The 23,081-nt window shown below is 35.9% G+C and overlaps 1 protein-coding gene across 1 annotated transcript in view; it reads right to left on the bottom strand.

The window, feature by feature from the left end:
• The window catches only part of LOC115216499 (myb-like protein U), a 169,431-nt gene that overhangs the window by 93,165 nt on the left and 53,185 nt on the right, over positions 1-23,081 (bottom strand). Inside the window, exons 2-4 of the mRNA XM_029785926.2 lie at positions 12,486-12,634; positions 8,006-8,181; positions 5,596-5,954 (exon numbers count right to left, since the gene is read on the bottom strand). Of these exons, the coding sequence (XP_029641786.1) occupies positions 5,596-5,954; positions 8,006-8,181; positions 12,486-12,617 (667 nt within the window). The 5' untranslated portion in view covers positions 12,618-12,634. The remainder of the gene's footprint in view (positions 1-5,595; positions 5,955-8,005; positions 8,182-12,485; positions 12,635-23,081) is intronic.

The following is a 23,081-nucleotide window of genomic DNA, read 5'->3' as shown; positions in this document are numbered from 1 at the left end:
CTGACTGGCTCCTGTGCCAGTGGCACATAAAAAGCACCATCTGAATGTGGTTAATGCCAGGTCTGCCTGACTGGCTCCTGTATAGGTGGAACATAAAAAGCACCAACCAAACGTGACTGATGCCAGTACCTCATGCCATGGCACGTAGGAAGCACTATCCAAACATGATCGATGCCAAGCCCGACTGACTGACCCCTGTGCCAGTGGCACATAAAAAGCACACACTACACTCTCAGAATAGTTGGCGTGAGGAAGGGCATCCAGCTGTAGAAACATTGCCAAATCAGATTGGAGTCTGGTGCAGCTGCTGGTTCTCCAGACCTCAGTCAAACTATCCAACACATGCCAGCATGGAACATGGATGTTAAATGATGATGATGACTACTTTGCAATCTTGAACACCTCACACCGTTCATCCTCATACTGTAGAACACTGGTAAATTTTTTTACCTTATGCTATGTAAACCTGTCACCAAGCTTCCCTTCTGGGTTACCTGACATAATTCTCTGCTTCCACCATTTTTCCAGTCTTTTTATGCCTGTCTCATTGCTTTTATAGTACTGTCTACCTCCTGTTCTACCACCAAATCACTCTTGGCTTGGCTGGGACTTTGCACTAGCCACAGATTTAGTCTGGAGCCCTCAGAAGGTTGTCCCACAAGAATTTCCAATTCTCCTCTAAGCTATATATCCCCAATCCCTCCTCCTACTCATCAAAAGCTTCCATTAGAATATCTCTAAATTTCTGTCAGTTTGCTGGGTCTATGAGCTCCCATAAACATTTTTTTTTCCAAACTAGTTTATTTCTTGGAGCTCTTCTAGCTCTAATTCTGAAGGCACTAACTAGTAACCTATGTTGGGTTGTACATTACTCACCAGAGAAAGACATTGCATTTGCAGACATCTGTCCATCTCATTATCTGGTGAGGGGATAATCTATCTGGCTTACTAGACTGATAGGTGGTCAAGTGCCTGGCTGGTTTTCTGAAGTTAGCGTTGCAGATCATGAGATCATTTGCACCACAGAACCCCAGCAGCCTTGTTCCCTCTTCATTTCTAGAGTCGAAACCATAACCTCCATGTACACCATGGAATCCATGAGAGTGCTACCCAACATGCCCATTGAAGTCATCAGTCACAATAACGAAGTCTCTGTCATTTGTCATTGAGATAGTCTGCAGTAGGACCTCATAAAATTATTTTTTCTGGTCATCACCCAGCTCAGATTATGGAGCATAAGAAACAAATGTAACTGTTAATCTATCCAAGTTTAGTCTCAGCTTAACTACCCTATCACACACTGACTACCTCCGTTACCTTTTCTACCCACTTTCCACCAAAAGTATGCCTATACCACCCACACCTGTCACTCCTGCCTACCCAGAAGAATTTGAACTTCTGTTTCTTACTCATGAGGAATCCAATGGAGGATCACCTCCATGTTACTTCTTGCACACCACTCACATCTACATACTGTTGCTCCAGCATTTCAATGATCTCACTAGTCCTTTCTTTCAATGTGCCAACATTGATGGTGGCAACCCTGATACTGTAGACTTGGGAGGATAAGAGTTGTGGTACTTTTCCTACATTGTGCAAACACTGGCAGAGGGTTTGGTAGATAGATTATTAAATGAATTACAATTTCCTTAATCCTTACAATATCCAGAAAATGCGGCAAGAAGAAGAGAGGTGAAGTGGGTATGGGGCTAGGGCTTCAGGTTAGACATGGAGGATTGCTACATAGCAAGGTTTAAATATTCATATACATCATCCACATTACATCTTATATATATATATATATATATATATATATATATATATATATATATATGTGTGTGTGTATATATATGTGTGTGTGTGTGTGTGTGTGTGTGTGTGTGTGTGTGTGTGTTGTGTGTGTGTGTGTGTATATATATATATATATATATATATATATATATATATAATTTGTTTTGGCCTTGAAAATGCACCTGAATTTGAAAAATGTATAAATGTTTTTAAATTTTCTCCAATATTTTTTCCTGAATAGGAATACACCCTTCCCCCACCCCCATATAGAGAAGAAGTTCCAGGTGTGGAAGCAAGGTCTAGAATTAAAGGGCCTTTGAGTCAACCTAGCAAAAACCAAAGTCTTGGTAAGTAGGAAGGCAGACAAATCACAAATCCCTTCAGGTAAATGGCCCTATTCAATCTGTAGAAAAGGCATAGAAACTCCATAAGATGTACCTGGTGTAAGCTATGGACACATAAAAGGTGCAGTAATATCAAAGGAAGGTTAACTGGAAAGACAGTTCTTTTTTTTTTGTGGCAGATTCACAGGTGCAATAAACATCAAAGAGTACAGAAAACAGATTCCATCACATACCAGGGGGAACAAACTAGAAGTAGTTGATAGCTTCCATTACCTAGGTGATCAAGTCAGTAGCTGGGGTGGATGTTCTGAGAGCATACCTACTAGAATAAGAAAAGCCTGGGCAAAGTTCAGAGAGCTCTTACCTCTGCTGGTAACAAAAGTTCTCTCACACACAGTGAAAGGTAGAGTGTATGATACATGTATGCAAACCGCCATGCTACATGGCAGTGAAACATGGGCTGTGACTGCTAAGGACATGCATAGACTTGAAAGAAATGAAGCTACTATGCTCTGCTGGATGTGTAATATAAGTGTGCATACACAACACAGTGTAAGCACCCTGAGAGGAAAGTTGGACATAAGAAGCATCAGATGTGGTGTGCAAGGGAGACAACTGCGCTAGTATGGTCATGTAATGCATATGGATAAAGACAGCTGTATGAAGAAGTGTCACACCCTAAAAGTCAAGGGAACCTGTGGAAGAAGTAGACCTAGGAAGACATGGGATAAGGTAGTGAAGCATGACCCTCAAACTTTGGTCGCTTGTCACTGCCCCTGTGAAGCCCGAGACCTTTGGAGATATGCTGTGCTTAAGCAAGCCAAGTGAGATCATAGTCGTGACCGATACCAGTGTCACATACCTGGCCCATTTAAAATCTCCCTTCAATTGTTGGGCAATATGCTGTATGTGTGTGAAGACCAGTTGAACCAAGTGAAATCATAGTTGTGGCCAATGCTAGTGCCACCTAACTGGTACCCATGCCAGTGACATGTAAAAAGTACCATTCAAGTGCCAGTCAGTGCCACCTGACTGGCACCCGTGCAGGTGGCACATAAAAAGCATTGTTTGAGCATGGTCAATGCCAGTGCTTCCTGACTGGCTCCCGTGCCAGTGCCACACAAAAAGCACCCACTATACTCTCAGAGTAGTTGGCATTAGGAAGGGCATCCAGCTGTAGAAACCTTGCCAAATCAGATTGGAACCTGGTGCGGCTTCCATGCTTACCAGTCCTCAGTCAAACAGTCCAAACTATGCCAGCCTGGAAAGCAGACATTAAACAATAATGATGTGTGTGTGTGTGTGTGAGTGTGTGTGCGTGTGTGTGTGTGTGTGTGTATGTGTATAAATATTATTTGTTAGGGAATAACAATTCCGGCATAACAGAGGTTCAAATTATTCTCAATGAAGAAATATATTTTAATTTAGAGATAGTATGCCCCTACTTCTCACCAAATAAAAATAATTTTTATTTTTATTTTAAATACCTACTGTTTTATTCCTTGGCAACACATGTTTCATGAGGTACATCCTCGGGTTCCTAAACCATTCTGTGTTTCCATGGAACCCCTCTCAAGATGCCACCCCAATCATCAGGCCGTTATAGTTTTATCAACTTTCAATACAATAAACTATATTTTAATTTTTAAATCCCATAAATATGTTTAAATTAGGTATGTTTAGTTTCACAGGACTCTACTGTACAAGCCATAATTCAGATAAAAATTCAAATAAAGATAAAAAGTTACAGCTGGATGCCCTTCCTAACGCCAACCACTCTGTGAGTGTAATGGGTGCTTTTTGCATGCCACCAGCACAAGGGCCAGAGGTGGCAGCACTGGCATTGGCCACATTTGGATGGTGTTTTTTACATGCCACAGGCACAGATATCACAATTACAATTTCCAATTGATTTTTATTTTGATGTTAATGTACTTGGCTCAATAAGTCTCCTCAAGCACAGCAGGCCACCCTACAATCCAAGGTAAGCACAGCAGGCTATCCTGTGAGCCATGAACTCACTTCATTTGTTGGGTCTTCGCAGTCACAGCATATCTCTAGAGGTCTCGGTCTTTCATCATTGCCTCTGTGAGGCCCAACGTTCGAAGGTCATGCTTGACCACCTCATCCCATGTCTTCCTGGGTCTACCTCCACTCCAGAATCCTTCAACTGTTTGGGAGTGGCACTTCTTCACACTGTAGTACATAACCATACCAACGCAAACGTCTCTCCTGCATGCCACATCCGATGCTTCTTATGTCCAACATTTCTCTCAGGGCGCTTACACTCTGTTGTGCATGGACACTGACATTACACATCCAGTGGATCAAGCTAGCTTCATTTCTTTTGAGCCTACGCATGCCCTTTGCATATATATATATATATATATATATATATCAACAGCATCATCACCATTTAATATCTATCTTCTATGCATGTGTAGGACAATTGACAGGAGCCAGCTAGGTAGAAAACTACTCTAGGCATTTGAGGAGGGGAACTTGTGTCAGAGGATAGAAGGTTAGAGTGTGACAAAGACACAGAACATCATAAGCACATAGTAGTGCCCATGGGCATCAAGTTTTGAATTCATCTGTTATGGCCTGGAAAACTATGATGAATAAGAATGGACTAAGAACTGATCCCTGGTGTACTCCAATTTGTATAGTAAATTCATCACTGTATTCAAGGCCAACTCTCACCTTACTGACAGCATTGCTGTACATGACCTGACCTGCTCTAACAAGTCACTCCTCTACTCCTTCCTTAGAGACCACCAGTGGGAAACCCTGTTGAATGCTTTCTCCCGGTCAATGAAGGTTAAGTACAATGTCTTACTTTTGGCCAAATACTTTTCTTGCAACTGTCTCACTATGAAGATGGCATCTGCGATACTTCTCCATGAAACAAAACCAAACTGCATCTCATTGAGTTTAATTTTATCCCTAATTAGTTGAAATATAACTCTCTCTGTAATTTTCATGACCTGATCCAGCAGTTGTTTCTATCTAAGGCATCACCTTTACCCTTGTAGCAGCTGACTATAATACTGCTACACCACTATGAGGATGACGCCTTCCTGAATAACCTGATTAACTATGTGAATGACAAGGCTGTGTCCCACACCACCTGATATTTTAATCATTTCAGCAGTGATATCCAACAGAAAACATAAGAGAATTTGTACTAATCTAAGCTACATAGTATATACGAGAAATTGGCTGGTAAGGAAGCTGTATGGGAGAGGAAGATTAAATGGCATTACATGAAAATAAACTAAAACAAAGATTAAAAAAACTTCTGTTTTCACTTCCAGCAATAAGAAAGTATATATATATATATATACTAGAAACATTCTTGGCATATTTATTGTACGGACATTGAAAATTTATGTAACAGGAGGGATTATTTGTACATGCCCTAATCAAGATGGTGACAGGAGGTAAATTTAAGAAATACCTTGTGCAAGTCGTTCCAACCTTCTTCCATGTTCAGGTGGGATAGCATACCAGGATTTTGGTGCTCCATAATGAATATAGTTGATACTGTATAAGTCCATATCTTCAGTGTGCCAAGCAAATGTGGTTTTCCACATGCCAAAATAAAGATATGCAGTGTTGACACCTTCAATCTTGATCCCATAATCCTCATTAACATGGTCTAATATGGTTCCTAACCTATTGATGTTCCAATAATCTTGGTCTTCATCATATAAACTGCCAGAAATATCTGCTCCATATACAGGAGCAACAAATGTAATGTTTTTCCAGTACTTTCTCTCCAACTCTTCATAGTCACTATGTCGAGGAGTATGATAGCTGAAAAAGATAAAAATGAAAATAAACAGAACACAATTTGACAAGATAGTCCACAGACAGTTTTTTTTTTTTTTTATTCTTGCTTCATTAAAGTCTGAATAGATACTAACAGTAACACCTCTAACTACACTGCCTCTAGTATCAATTTTATCAACACTATTTAATCAAGGAACTAAAACAGTATTAAGATAATCAATAATTATTTGATCAAATGCTTACACTTTTCAGCAGGAGGGGGTTTTATAAGTCATTAAATACCCAGAATATTCCTCTAAATTATTCTTTAAACACTAAACCTTCTAGATTAGGACCTCAAACCATAAAGTGCTAAACTTGAGACTGTAAAGCATGAATATATTCTTATTATTTCAGTGCTTCCTATCTATTTCCTATCTATAATTAACAAATAATAAATATGGTGATGAATACACATGCCACAACAGTAGAAGTACAGTTAGCACAGTACACAAAAACAGTGCTTTATTTTACTTCAGCACTTTAATTTGCTTCATGGCATAGGTATGGCTGTGTGGTTTAGAAGCTTACATCCTATCTATGTAGTCTCAGGTTCAGTCCCACTGCACAGCATCTTGGGCAAGTGTTTTCTACTATAACCCCAGACCAACAAAAGCCTTGTGAGTGGATTTGGTTGAGGACAAAGTGTGTGTGTGTGTGTGCACACGCGCACATATGCGCACACACACAGAGGGTGTAAGGGACATTTGAGGGCACTTAGTTAACAGTATATTACTCACTTCAAACCAATTAAAAGGTTTTTATTTATTTCAGATTCCTCATGGCAGATAAAATGCTAACAAAAGAAATGAGAAGACATGTAGTCGTTGTTGCCCTATGTGAGGGACACAATTTAGAAATCACCAGCCTTCTAAATGTTGCAAAATCTTTTGTATGCAAAGTTTAGATAGAATTGGATGCCTTTGGCAAAAATGTCTTAACTGTATCAAAAATAATTCTAAACATTTGAATCCTATAAGGCTAGCATAATTTATCAAAGAGTCTAAAAATATTATTGATGATGATCCTGGAAAGTCAAAGAGGGTCATCATCAAAGAACTTCAGGTGTTGGAGTGGACTATCAGAACTGTGGTGCACGTGGACAACTAATCGGAAAACTGTTTGATCTGTGCAAAGTAAGTTCTTAACAAGGTTTAAAAATTCTCATGAACATCACATGCTTTGGTTCTTCTCTGAGGAGAAAAACTTCAACCAAGACCAAAAGTTTAACAGGAAAAATGACAGATGGTTATGTGCAGATCCTTCTGATGTCCCCAAAAGGATGAATACTAAGATTCCAGCAATAGTGAAGGTTTTAAGAATAGTAACAAAAGCCGTATCATGCCACCTCACAGGATTGTAAAATTAATATTGCCAGATACATTGAAATACTAGAGAGTTTTCCAGCTTCAGATAAGTATGCAATGGAAGGCCAAACATGCTTCAACAAGATTCAACACTGCACAAAGCCCATGTAACCCAAGAATGGATATTAGACAATCATGTTACACCAAACTAGCCAGATTTAAATCCCATAACCTACTATGTTTGGAGCATTGTTGTAAGCAATACTAATGTACATCATTCTAAGGTCTTACTAAATTTTTAACAAAGTTTTTCACAAAAAAGAAAAAGAAAGAAAATTTTTACAAGAAAAGGCACAAATTCTCTAATTTTGCTTAAAAGCTGTTTGAATAACGTAATTATTTGATTTGGGTTTTCCTTTTTATATATCCAAATAACTCTTCCATTCACATTTAGTTCCATTTCCTCTATTGCTTTACTTTAAACTGCTACAGGAGTTTCCTTGATAAAGAGAAAAACTAAAAATTTCCAACTATAACAGATAATGTTCCATCCTGAATGTTGAATCCAATGAGCAATATAACAACAGACTCTAAAGAAAAAAATACCCTAAAATAAATGATAGTTTATTACAGCATGCTGGTCGTGAGATAAGAAGTAAACTCATCCAATTCAATAAAATTTTAAGAAATAAGCAGCCATAAAAATGGAAATGAGAAAAGGTAACATACCGATCACTGTTGGCTAACTTTTCAAATTCTTTAACGTGAATGCCTTTTCTCTGAATGTTATATTGAGTATACAATCCCTGACAACCACTCACTACCTGAGTGATTGGAGCAGGAACCATGAGATCAACATTTTCATAACCAACACGTCTTGGAGTCCATTCTGGTGGTGGAATCACCTATAAAATTATAAAGAGTAAAACTTATGTGGCATACAAAAATAAATAGCTACAAGGTTTCACTAAGATGCTTCAGTAACAAATTTCAAATTAAATGTTGAATGGCAAAAAGTGTACTATTTTACTGATTCTAGTCAGTTGGCTGTGGCTGTACAGGAATGTCCTTATTTGATGAGGGAGGATTACTACTCCTAATCCAATAAAAACAAAACGAATTTCAAACTGTTTTTGAAACTCTGTGCAAATAGAGCTGGATTAATGCATCACTCAATCTTGATGAATAAAGGTTTAGTGGTATGAAAGACATCTAACTGTTGAAACATTTGCTGCAACAAATAAACCATCCCACTCATACAAGAAAGTAATATGACTACAAACACTAATTATACACACAATGATAATCAGCAGCAGCATTTTAATAACAGAATTTGTAGAGGTAGCTTTTCTACAACTGGATGCTCTTTCTGTTTCCAACCATCACCTGCTTAAGTAAGGTAATGTTTATCCATGGCAGATATGTTTTCACACAAGATGAAGAATACTGCTTGTATAATGGTAATGCTGTTTACAACCAACATATGATGACACAAGGAGACCCCCCCCACACACACACACACAATGGGCTTTTTCCATTTCCAACTACCAAATCCACTCACAAAAGTTTTGTAGACCCAGGGGTATAGTAGAAGACAAACCCCAAACCATATGATTGAGAAGTAAACTTCTCGACCACACAGTCACACCTGCACATTTTATATATATATATCCATTTATCATGCTGGCATGGGTTGGACAGTTTGATCAGAGCTAGCAAGCTCTGATTAAATCAGGTTCCAGTCTGATTTGGCTTGGTTTCTACAGCTGGATACCTATTCTGACATTAAATGAGTCAACTTCCGGTACAAATGTTTTTGTTTGTATGTCTTTTTTCAACAAAAGAATTTCCAAAAATATTCTGGAAATGATCTACTTATGTAATTTACACACCCCGTTAAAGTTCATTTTTATTTTTACAAAAAAAAGTGCGTAAATTACATGGGTTTTTACGGTAGTTGTTTTCTGGAGTTTGTGTTCCATTGTATTCACTTCCACTTAAAACTACCACATTTTTAATCAAAAATAGAGTTATTATCCAGCGTTGCCCAGTAAAGTATTCACAGAATTGTTTGCCAGTTTGTAGAATGGGAATTCATGGTACTTATGCATGTATATATATTTAACCTAACTTCTGAACTTATTTAATTGGAACTATCTAAACAATAGTAATCAATTTAATGTCTGAGCAAATTGTGACTAATAATCCAATATGGTGATGGATCTGGTCATGAATGACAATTGAGGGATTCCATATGTTTCTTTTAGAAATAACTTCTTTCCCATCAAATGATGTCATTTAGAAGAGGCAGTTGTACTGTCTGATATTTTTCCTGAATTCTTTTGCAAGACAGTCAATCACTGTTGTATAAATGGATAAGTTCATTTGGTAGAGGTTGTAAATTGCCAATTTGCCAATTTAATTGGAACTATCTAAACAATAGTAATCAATTTAATGTCTGAAGCAAATTGTGACTAATAATCCAATATGGTGATGGATCTGGTCATGAATGACAATTGAGGGATTCCATATGTTTCTTTTAGAAATAACTTCTTTCCCATCAAATGATGTCATTTAGAAGAGGCAGTTGTACTGTCTGATATTTTTCCTGAATTCTTTTGCAAGGCAGTCAATCACTGTTGTATAAATGGATAAGTTCATTTGGTAGAGGTTGTAAATTGCCAATACAAAATTTTCCCTTCATGCAGCAGAAATTTGCAGTTTCGCCATGGAATAAGAATGCACGGCAGTAAGAGCATATTTAATTCATCACACCGACATCAGCAGAAAGAGTGGGTCCGTTTCCTTCCAGTGCTCCCTATGTCCGTCTTTCTTTCCTCACCCTGTTGTTTAAGAGTCGTGCAGCCCTATCTCAGGCATTTCTGCAAGTCTTCTGCTATTTGTGCTTTGTCTCACATCCTGGAGATGTGCATTCCTACCTTACTCAGTCTCTCCTTGCCTCCTTCTGTTGCATACTGTTATTCTGCCATTGTTCTGCTATCATCTCAGCCATTCCCTGTTGTCTCCTTACCCTTGCTTCTTCCCAACACCTTTTGGCATCATCTCTGGACCACGATGATTCCTGTCACTTTCCACAGGGCATAATTGATCAGTGCTTACCATAAATCCTCAAGTAGAGTCTGCTCTTGAGTATAACACGCAGGGGATTTTTAGGGGGCTGTACCTCTGAAAAACCTAAACATTGTGTATAATACGCACCCCTTCTCTAACTTGAGTCATGCGTAATTAAGCCAGCAGCACCTAGTCGAACAAACACTTCCGCGCATGCGTAATACAATAATGGTGATGTTCTTAACTGTTATATGGGAATGTAAATATGTTTGCAAATTGTATTTGTTACACATTATTCTGTGTTCTGAATACTTTTATTTTAATAAATGTTGCTTACTGCAAGTTATGGATGATTCTTTTACGACTTCATTGCTTTCATGCTCAGATTAAGGTATTTTCGCGCCCGACATCACAAAATGCGTCTGAATAAACATTGCCGGCCAGCAAATAGAGACTTGGACATTGCTTAGAAAATATTTTTCATTTTTAACCTCGTATATAGTACGCACTAGGGATTTTGACCTTTAAATTTTGGGGAAGAAATCTGGATTATACTAGAGGATTTACGGTATTCTTTGTATGTAATGTTGTATTAAGAAAATTAAATCAAAACAACAAAGAGATAACAAATGTCAAATGAATGAAATGGAATAAAATCCAAAATGATGACACTATAAGTAATATCTGCAAAAAAGATATTTCTCTATGTCAGTGTGTGTGTACGTCAAAAAGTGACGGTTTTTTTTTTTGTTTTTGTTTTTTTTCTTAGAGTTACAAAATGTAAACATTCATACCAGAAGTTGACTCATTTAATGTCAGAATGGGATTTACAGAAAAAATAAGGGCTTAAATCTAATGAAAATTTAATAAAATTTAATCATAAGTGAAATTATACTAAATACAACTAAATTGAAAACCTTTTTCCCCAGGCTATATCAGCAATTCTGAAAACTTTTGTATGCAAATTTTACATGAGTAGAAGCTTTTTCTAAACAATTTTTATCTTGAAAATCACCTGTTACTTTTATTTTAAAGCAAAAGAGAAGAGAATGCGAAAGATGTATGCACGTGTATATGAAATGGACGCATGTGTGTGAGAGAGAGAGAGTGCCACTTACACATACATGAGAACACACATGTTCACTCACTCACTCTCTCTTTCTCTCTCACACACACACATATGCACACGTATATACAAAAAAGATGTACGCATATGCATTGATGTATGTACATATACATAACACACCCCTTCACTCACTTTCTCTCTCTTTTTCACACACACATGTCCATTTCATATACACGTACATATATCTTTCACTTTCTCCTCTCTTTCCCTTTAGCACAAAGGTAAATAAATAAATATTTTAACAGAAATTAATGAACTCCGGATGATGAAATCACATTCAGTTAAAAATATTTCTAAAAATATTGTGTACGTCAAAAAGAGAGTGCAAAGACTATGTGTGTGTATATGTCACAGATAGAAGATGTGTGCTTGTGTTGATTGACATGCCATAACATTCGTTATGTGTGCGTATTCTGTATGTGTGTTGATGTCATGGAAGCCATGTATTTTTTCAACAAACAAAAAATATGCTTAATCATTTAAATAGAAGTCCAAATATCACAAAAAGTTGTACAGTACTGCCAAAGATAAGTATGAAAATAAATATGCAAAATAAAATAAAATAAAATAAAATAAAATATACTATTTCTGAGATATTTTGGGTACACACAAACATCTCTAGAGTTTTAGTATTATTGAGATTTCTTAGTAACTAAGGTGACAACAATACCTATGTATCTATTTTTCACTCTCTCTCAACAACCTTTTCTCATCCCATTCTTTTATTCAAAGTGAAAGTCTTTTTTTAATACCTGTATTGCATTTTACATTGTGATGTATATTTGATTCCTCCCCTTCTTTCCCTCCCTTTTATAGATGTGATGGACACTTGTCTTTTATAATATAAGATAAAGTATAGTCATCATTATTCATGTCAAACTCTATCCTGTTGGCTCACATGGAGAGTTGAAGTTTAAATACAATACTTTTTAAAAAGAAGATATGATATTGTAATTGCTGAAAAATTTCTTTTTCTCTATACAGACAGACAGACAGAGAGGGATGCTTTACCTTTGCCAAGCCAGCTTTATGAGCGCCTTGTGATTCCATATAATTGACATATTTTCTGAAATCTTTGAATTCTTCCATGGTTGGTTTAAAGACCATAATCTTGGGAAAACTGCCACCACTACTTGACTCCATGTCTGAAACATCACACTCTAAAATTAAAAGAAAAATAACAATGAAATAAAAACAGTTTTCTTTAATTGACATGTCAATAAAGTAAAATTTTATTAGAAACTACAACATTGGGAATGATAATTCCTTAGATTCAAATTCAATCAAACCAACTCCATGTACTAATAGTTCTTTTAGTGTCATGAAGTTGGCTTGGTTGACACTTGGAGTGAGGATTTCAATAAATTTCAATGAAAAGTGAAACAAAACCTTCACCAATCAAACTGAGTAAAAAATTAAGGTAGAGTGGGTTTTTTTATTGTATTTATATTATTTAAACTAAAATCTATGGTTTCCCTTCAGGTTTTCGCATTTTTAAATACTTCTTACAAATATTTCATTCCAGCAATAACATACAATTTACAATTCTATAAAATACATAGCTGACAAAAGAAGTTTGGAAGTTCTTTTATATTTTACTTGTTTCAGTCATTAAACTGCAGCCATGCTGGAGCACCACACTGAAGAATTTTATTTTAGTCGAAAGAATCAACCCTGGTAGTTCTTTTTTTTTTTAAGCCTGGTACTTATTCTATCAGTCACTTTTGTCAAACTGCTAAGTTATGGCGTCATAAACATATAAGCAGCAGTTGTCAGCTGTGATGGGAGACAAACACCAACACAATGATGTGTGCATGCATGCACGCACGCACACACACACACACACACACACACATTTTTATTTACTTATTTATATCTTAAAATGAAAAGCCAGAAATATTGTAATTACAGTTACCCAGGGTTTCCTGGTTGAAATAATAATTTATTCTGCCATTTATCAAGTTGAAAACAAGACTTGTAATGAAAACAAACAGAAAAACACAAGGGAGAACAACCCAAGTCACAATAATTTGATGTCAAGCAAATGTAAACCATGTTAATGATTCATTAAGTGTCTGGTAGTCTACTTTTAAACTTTGACAAGATTTCCTGACATGTGAACATACAGAAAAAAATCTCGTTCCTCAAATTTATGTATATGTTGGAGGCTCTCAAGATTTTAATAGATAGTTTTTCAAGGGAACACACTGAACATTTTTTTGGACCCATTAATACAGGTCTGGATTTAGAGAGGATTTTCCATTACATTCTGAAACTGTACCATCCAGATTAAAGCCAGCCAAAAGGGTTGTTGAATGTCTCTAATCATGGTACCCAAAATTCAAAAGATGGTTCTAATATCTAGTTTTAAATTTTCCTTCCACAGCTCCAATATAACGCTTGATGTTTGTGCAACCATTGTTATAGTTTGCTGAAATTTGTGCTTCATAAATAACAGAAGATATATTGCACTCAAACCTGCCTCAGATGCACATGCATTTTCACAACTCTATTGGGGCACTTGCAAGTAGCTATGCCTGATGAGTTCTTTGGAACCAAAGCGATGCACAAAGAAATGGAAATTACTGATAGCATCAAATTACTGGAAACTGATGTAATATCATCCATTGATGAAATGAACTAAAACTCAGGACCTGATGGATTCCCAGTAATCCTCCAAAAGAAATGCAAAAGGGCTCTAGCAAGATCACTTCAAATTCTCTTCCAGAGCTTCCTTGCAACTGGGACACTTACCAAAAAGTTAAAGGAAGAGATCATTATCATCATCTAGTGTTTAAAATCCAGGTTCTGTCCCCGTTAAATGGGATGGCCGGATCTATTTCAATGGTATAACAACCACCCTCACACCATCTCGCAATCTTACCCGATTTGGGGCATCCTCCTTTTTCAAACCAACCTTCTCAAGCTCCTCCTCCACTGGTCCACTCCACCTCTTCTTTGGACTACCTTGTTTTCAAGGTCCATTTACCTAAAACGCAATCATACTCTACCATCATGCCAAAGACCACCATGGAGGCAACTTGGGTCAACTTGACATCCACATCTTATCCAAGCACCCAAAAGACCCAACACTCAGACAAATACGGGAATATGTCCTTATAAATGAAACCTCTCCAATACTAAATAGGAAATATACATAGTAGATATGATACCTCCATACCCACAGTTTACACAGGTGGAGTAGAATAGTTAGTGGACTGCTATGTAGATTTATGTAGATAGATGTGTGTGTGTAGGGGGGTGATTGTGTGCATATGCACATGTATTTTTTTTCGTATGTAAGCATATACACACACATACACACACACACACATATATATGTATACATACAACGGGCTTCTTTCAGTTTCCATCAACCAAATCCATTCACAAGGCTTTGGTCGGCCTGAGGTTATAGTAGAAGACACTTGCCCAAGGTGCCAGCAGTAGGACTGTACCCGGAACCATGTGGTTGATAAGCAAGCTACTTACCACACAGCCACTCCTACAACATACACAGACATACTCAAGCACACGTGCTTACACACAACAAAATGCACACATAACCCGACACACACATCTCCACGTTCACACACATATATACGCATGCACACACATGCACACACGCACATACATACGCACAAAATACATGCACACACAATTATACACACATGTATACACACATACAAACACACACGCACCACATACACAAAGTAAAGCAGTTACTCCCTCCAGACACAACAGCTACACATACAGACACGAACACACACATACATACATACATACACACACTACATATACATACATGCACACACAAATACTTCAAACTACCAGTACCTTCCACTGACCATTCTCTTAAGCACACGTAGGTGGACACACAACAGAAGCCACTCCTACTATAACTTTTTCCTATGACCTTGAACAATACTAAGCCCAACCACACACATAAACAGCCACAACCACACACACGCACACATGCTATCATTACACACACACACACACACGTACTATCATTACACACACACACACACACACATACCCACACATACCTCCTTCTCTTGCACTCTCCCGTCTTTGAAAGAACTTTTTCTTCGCCCATTCCCTTCCGGTCATTCGATATGTGACTGTGTGTGTATCATTAGCGATTTTCTTTCTCTGTCTTCCCTTCCTTGGACCTTTCCTTTTTCTATCTTTCTGACGAAGCGCTCTGCCCAAAAAGTTAAATCCTCCTTCTTTCTTTCCTTTCCAGAATGTCCAATAACACTATACTTGTTCCACGTCCTCGCGTCGTGCTTTCTCTTTGTGTTTACACATTTGAATTAACTTTATATATATATATATATATATATATATATATATATATATATATTAATTTAAATAATAAGGGTGAAAAATTAAATATTTGATTAATATCAATTTAAAACTAGTGGCCTAGCACACTGAAAAATCTGAAAATGCAGAAAAATTATATTACATACATATATGTGTGTGTGTGTGTGTGTGTGTATATATATATATATATAAATAAATATACATAGGTGTGTAGATATATATATATATACTAGCAGTATTGACCGGCCCGTGCGTTCTATGCACGCGCGAATTAAGCTAAACTTGGATGAAGTTCAATCAAAATTCAGTTATTTTGGTTTTAAAATCAAGCATTTAATGCCCTCTATTTTTGCGCTTATGTGTTCCATTTCCTCAATAGGAAGTACGTAGAAGCGTTTCATAAATTTTTGTTGATCAAATAATTGCATCGTTGAATTATTCTTTTAGATCAGTATTTCTCAACAGGGATTTCAGGGAGTCGCTGGCGATGTATCGTGATGATCAAAAATCCGGCCTGCTAAAATTTGGTTAAAGTGATTCAAACTGCAGACTCAACGCAAAATGGTCACATTTAATTCAAAGCGTTAAAAATGTTATAAAAACAATTGGTATGTGTTCACAAAGTCCAAACGATTAATATGAAAAATCCTCCAGGCTACATCCCAAAAATTAATTTCTTTGCCGAATTTCTACAATGTTTATGGCGATTCGTTTTTATATCTTGATTTTATATTTTTCATGCAATTTATGCATGCTTGCACGCGTGGTGAACACAGTTCACGTCAAACAGCTGAGTGAGTAAAGTTCACTATTCAATGCATGGGATAAGGCCTAAACAAACACATTACCGATTTTTGCACTTGCAAGATTAATTTCGGAACAGAAATAGCGCAGTTCAATTTTCATTCGCCTAAACTTTAAGTGACCCATTTTTGGCTAGGAGGAGGTGTGCCGGGAAGTTAAACACACAGACACACAAATTGAGTTATATATATATATATATATATCATCATCATCATTGTTTAACGTCCGTTTTCTGTGAAAGCACGGGTTGGACGGTTCAACCGAGGTCTGGGAAGCCAGGAGGCTGCACCAGGCTCCAGTCTGATCTGGTAGTGTTTCTACAGCTGGGTGCCCTTCCTAACACCAACCACTCTGTGAGTGTAGTGGGTGCTTTTTACGTGCCACCGACACAATATATATATATATGTATATGTGTGTGTGTATATATATATGTATGTATATATGTGTGTGTGTATATATGTGTATATATATCTATGCATATATGTGTGTATATATATAAATGTGTGTGTGTGTATATATATATATATGTATATATGTATACATATGTATATGTATATATGTATACATATGTATATATATAAATGTATGTATGTATATATATATATATATATATATATATACATATATGAATGTATATTTGTACATATGTGTATATATATATGTTTATATGGCACTATCAATGTTGGTACACTGAAAGGTAGGTCTAGTGAGATACTTTTTCCAACAAACAATTATTTCCTCTTCGGAAACACACACTACCGTCAAAAATGTGGTATTGCGATGGGTACCAAGGCGGCACAAGTCCTTGCGAACTATCACTCTATGAGATATCACACCAGAAATTTGGACACGTTTTCCACATCTACTTAATGGAAACCAGGAAAAGATACTTAGATGATTGTTTCATCATATGGAAAGAATCTTATGAAAAGCTTCTGGAATTCAAAACTACACTGAACAACATACATCCCAACATTCAATTCACTATGGAATTCAGCAAACATCATCTCCCTTTCCTTGATCTCCTAATTATAAAAACACCTAACAACCAAATCATAACAGACATCTACCACAAACCTAGACTCACAACAATACCTCCTCTTCAGCTCATGCCACCCAAAACACACTGAGATAAATATCCCTTTCAACTTAGCTAAAAGGGTATGCACCATTGTCTCGGATCCAAAAACTCGAGAAATACGCCTTCAAGACCTCAAAAAAACACTATTACAACGCCAATATCCCTCCACACTCATAGAGTATGGAATAAAACATGCCAAAGAACTAGACAATAATACACTGAAAACCACCCAACACAATTACACACACTACTCCCAAATACTTCCATACATTTCCACCCACAACCCCAAAAATATCAAAGCATACACCACAATCATACAAAACCTCCCCTTACTGTCCACAGACCCAAAAATGAATAATATTATCAATACACATAAAATCCTTAAATGCAAAAGACAACATAAATCTTTGAAAAACTTTTGACAAATGCCAAACTTCACACACCACATCCACCCCCATCAGTTAAAAAATGTGCACGCCCTAACTGTGGTACTTGCCCCTTCCTACTTGAAGGCTCTTAATTTACTTTCAAACAAGGAACCAACACAATTATGTGGACAAACGAGCCTTCCTTTATGTAGAACAGTAGCGGTCCGTAAAGAACAGATAAATCTTCCACAATACTGTCAAATTCCACTAAGTAGCCACATAGACTCTTGCGCTAGAGGCAAAAATCCTAAATTTCACATATTCCCTTTCTACCAATGTAAATACGGAATCTCTACACAAGAAAGAATCAACAAGGAGAAGCTTTTTATTGAAAAATTCCAAACGCATCTTAATATGCAAACTCCACGATGACCATACTCCTTTTCCTAGCATCCCATCTGACAAAAAATTTATATAAGCATCCTGTTTGACAAAACATCCATCATTCCAATTGAAGAGCATAAAATCCAAAGAGTTGTCTCACCTTACTCACAGGAACTGGATAACTCCTACCCCATTACCTGTTTTGACACTCTTTTACCAAACACTTTAAACTAAGCACCACTTTTAATCACATGGATCTTAATCGTCCAACGAAAATTTTCCAAGGACTATTATAGAACTCTAAAAGCATAAAGACTCTACAATGTATCGGTATACTTATTTATCAATTTTTGTATATATTTATATATACAGCATATATACATATATATGCTATATAGGTATATGTATATATATCTATATATATTGCTACAAAAAACTATATACATACTGATATATCTTTCTCTATACATATATATATAGCTACATATAACTATACACATACCGATATACCTATATATACATATATGAATATATCAGTATAGTGTAATTGGACGCCCATGAAAGGAAAGAAAAGAGGAGGATTTCATGTTTCGAGCAGAGCTCTTTGTCAGAAATATAGAAAAAGAAAAAGTTCAAGGAATGGAACATGGAGAAAGAAAATCGCCAAGGATAGAAACGTGGTCACATATATAAATATGAATAAATGTATAAATATATGCATACACACACACACACATATATATATATAGATATATATGTATATTTATAAATATATGCATACACACACACACACATATATATATAGATATATATATATGTATATTTATATGTATATGCATATATTTATACATAAATGTATAAATATATGCATATACATATATATATATCTATATATATATACACATACATATATTTGTATCCAGGCACATGCTTTTTAGTTGAGGGATTGATGGAGTTCGTTTTTTTTGGTGTGGGTGTTTGTGGGATCGCGTTGGCGCGCGCCTAGGGTGCAGCCGACCCCATATGAGTGCGTTGTGTGCGTGTGTTGTGTGTGTATACATACATACACACATACATGCATGCACGCGTGAACACATACATACCTACATACATACACACACATACATACCTACACACATACATACACAAGACATACATACAAATAGACATACTCCCATACACTCACACATACATACACACACACACACACACACATACATACACACACACATGCATACACACACACATACATACGCACATGCATGCATACATACACACACATACATACACACATACATACATACACGCACACACACACATATACACACACACATACTTACATACACTCATACGGACATACATACACACAGACATTCACACATACATACATACATACACACACACATACCTACATGCATACTCGCATGCACACACACACACATGCATGCACACATATATACATGCATGCACACATGCCTGTGGGGGTCTGGCTTCATTTCGGGCATACGTCTGGGCGTGTGCATGTGTGCCTGTAGATTCGCATGCGCCCGCACCACGATAGTCTTTTCCATCAATCTTTCAGTTGCGAAGTGTGTCCTTGCATGCATATATATACACACATATAAACCCCTACATTTGTACACACACGCACATACATACATTCACTCCCACGCACGTACACACACACATTTACATATGTATACAACACACGCACGCACTCATACACACGCACAAACACACACTAATTCACATACACACCGACACATATACATACACACAACATATACCTCCACGCGCACGCACACATACACACATATAAGCAGACACACACATACATACGCACACCAAAACATGCACACATACGCACGCACACGCGCAAAAAGAAACTCACAACCCCACGGATACACGCATATACATCCATTTACGCCTACACACACACAACTACACGCACATACATACACACACACCCACACACTAATGAACCCACACATACATCCCATACAGCACTCAACGATACATACACGCACACAATCATACATACGTATATATACACACACACGCACACATACACTAAGTTAAGCACAGTTACTCGCCATACACACAAAAAACGCACACGTACACACACACATACTACAACAAAACACACACACACACATACCTCCCTGTTTCTGACCTGCCTTTCTGACTTGCTAGGGTACCCTCACCAACTCCTTAATTCCACTCCTTGATTCTACTACTGCCTGCTACTAGCCATTGTCCACCATACACACACACGCACATACACACCCATGTCATCTTGCACACCTTTTTTACCATTCCTTCTTTGATTCAGCTCTCTTGTTTTTAAAAAACATTTTCCTCCATTTTTACCACTTCCGTCTTTTTAGTATGTGACCTCGTGAATACTACCTGCAATTTTTTTTCCTCTGTCCTCCCGTCTCGGGATCTTTCTTTCCCCTATGTTTCCGACGAAGAGCTCCGCTCGAAACATCAAACCCTCCTTCTTCCCTTCTTTCCTGAGCGTCCAATAATACTTTATTTGTTCCACATCCTTGCGTTGTTATCTTTTTGTTTTCTTGTTTGGATTAACTTTATATATATATATATATATAATATATATATATATATTGTATAAAAGGGCTTAGTAAAATAAATTACTTTGCCACATACTGAACTCATTAGAAATAGCAGCCAAAAAAAGATTTTTTAGCCATTTCTAATACTTAAAGAAAATTTCTCTCAGATAGTGTTTACTCAAAATAACCCACGAAGGTATGGGGGTAAAAACATTAAAAAATCACAAGTGCAAAGATTATTTGAGAACGTACGTTTCTAGATCAGCCAAATACAATTCGACATTTCTTTCGTCAGCCCAAAATTTCTTAATTCGGATTTGGAAACACTGAAAGTAGGAGCATACCCTTTTGGCGACTTTTCACCTCAGAAGATCCGTTCAAACTAACAGTGCCAACAAATTTATATATATATACAGTGCCAACAAATTTATATATATATACACACACAAATTAGCTAAACTTATATAAGTAATTTCATTAATGTCTACATTTAATTTTTCGTTCATCTAGGTATTTGACGAATTTTTAAAATTCATTAGTACATAATAAACAAAATTTACTACCTATTCGATAAGATATTGCCTTACAAACTATCTCCGAATTTAAATTGTACTCAATACTTTTAGGTTTTAGTTCTCATATATATTTACTAAGGCCAGTAGAACTGATTAAATTTCTATTCTTAAAAAAATTTAAGTTGAGCCACCCATAATTTAATTTTATTAGAAGTCGGCCCTATGTAAATCGCATTTAAATTATAACCATTGCTATTATTATAATCAATCAAAATCACAACACATTTATATACTACATCATCCAAATTACATATATTATTAAATTAACACTTAGTCTTATCTATATATGTACAATTAATTATATTCTGGCTTTATTATTATTATTGAAATAATTACTTGATTTGTTTTTGTAAAATATATTCAGCATAAATTTATTAAAAGAAGAAATAATGTTACCAACATTATTAGTAGTAGAATAACCACCACCAAAATTATTACTAGAAACAATGTTATTATATTTCTTATCTCTAATGAATACTTCAATTATATTTCAAATCTCTTTAATAATATTTAACTTGAGCTCCATAAGGAATAATTAACCAAATTTTGTTCTTATTATTTATATTATTATATTTATTTTTTATATCAATAAATTTATAATTATCATTAGTCTATTTACTACTATTCATTGTTTATGTACTTTATTGATTTTTTTGAATAAGGTTTTTATATTTATCTTTTCTATATGGTGCAAATAACAGCTTTCACTATTCAATTACTTAATAGAGGATTTTCTCTAAATTATATGAATATATATGTATATACATATATACACATATAAATTAAAAACAGAACACAAAGGATATCGCGGTACACGTGTTTCAAGCTTTATAAACAATCCGTTATTACATCAGTGTATTATTGATATAAAAGATGGTTTAAGCTCTTTTCAGCCACAAACATTGTTAATCCAAAGATTACATCACAATATAAAAAAAAATATAAAAAGAACATGTAGTATTACCCATTATAATAGGTTAATCATAACTCCTTGAAAAAGTATATCTGTCTAATTGTTTAACTGTATAAATGTATAAAGATTCATTGGATTTTGAAAATCTGCCCATACTGCATCACCTATCAGCATAGAGTGAATGTTAAATAGATTGCATTGAGTTTATATTTAATTCTCTTGTATAAGATAGGAAGGAAAATAAGATAGAAAACAATAAAAAAAGGTTAAAAAACAAAAAATAATAAAGAATAAGAGTAATGAAAGTAAAAGACAACAGAAGCAAAAGACAAGAGTAATAAAAGCAAAAATAATAAAAAAAAGTAAGTAAAAATAAGGATAATGAAGCTAGATCCACATGTAAATAAGAATTAGCCAAATTCGAATAAAGTAACAAAAGAGGTAAAAACAAAAGAAATAAGAACATAAAGTAGAGTAAGAGATAAAGAGATAAGATACTAAAGGGCTAAGAATAAGATTTTGGCTTTGATGAGGTAGTAGTGGTCTTAAATAATTTCTTATTTTGACCACATGT

The sequence above is a fragment of the Octopus sinensis genome, linkage group LG10 (assembly GCF_006345805.1).
Source record: "Octopus sinensis linkage group LG10, ASM634580v1, whole genome shotgun sequence".
NCBI lineage: Eukaryota > Metazoa > Mollusca > Cephalopoda > Octopoda > Octopodidae > Octopus > Octopus sinensis.
Note: the sequence above shows the minus strand (reverse complement) of the source record. Positions and strands in the feature narration are given on the sequence as shown.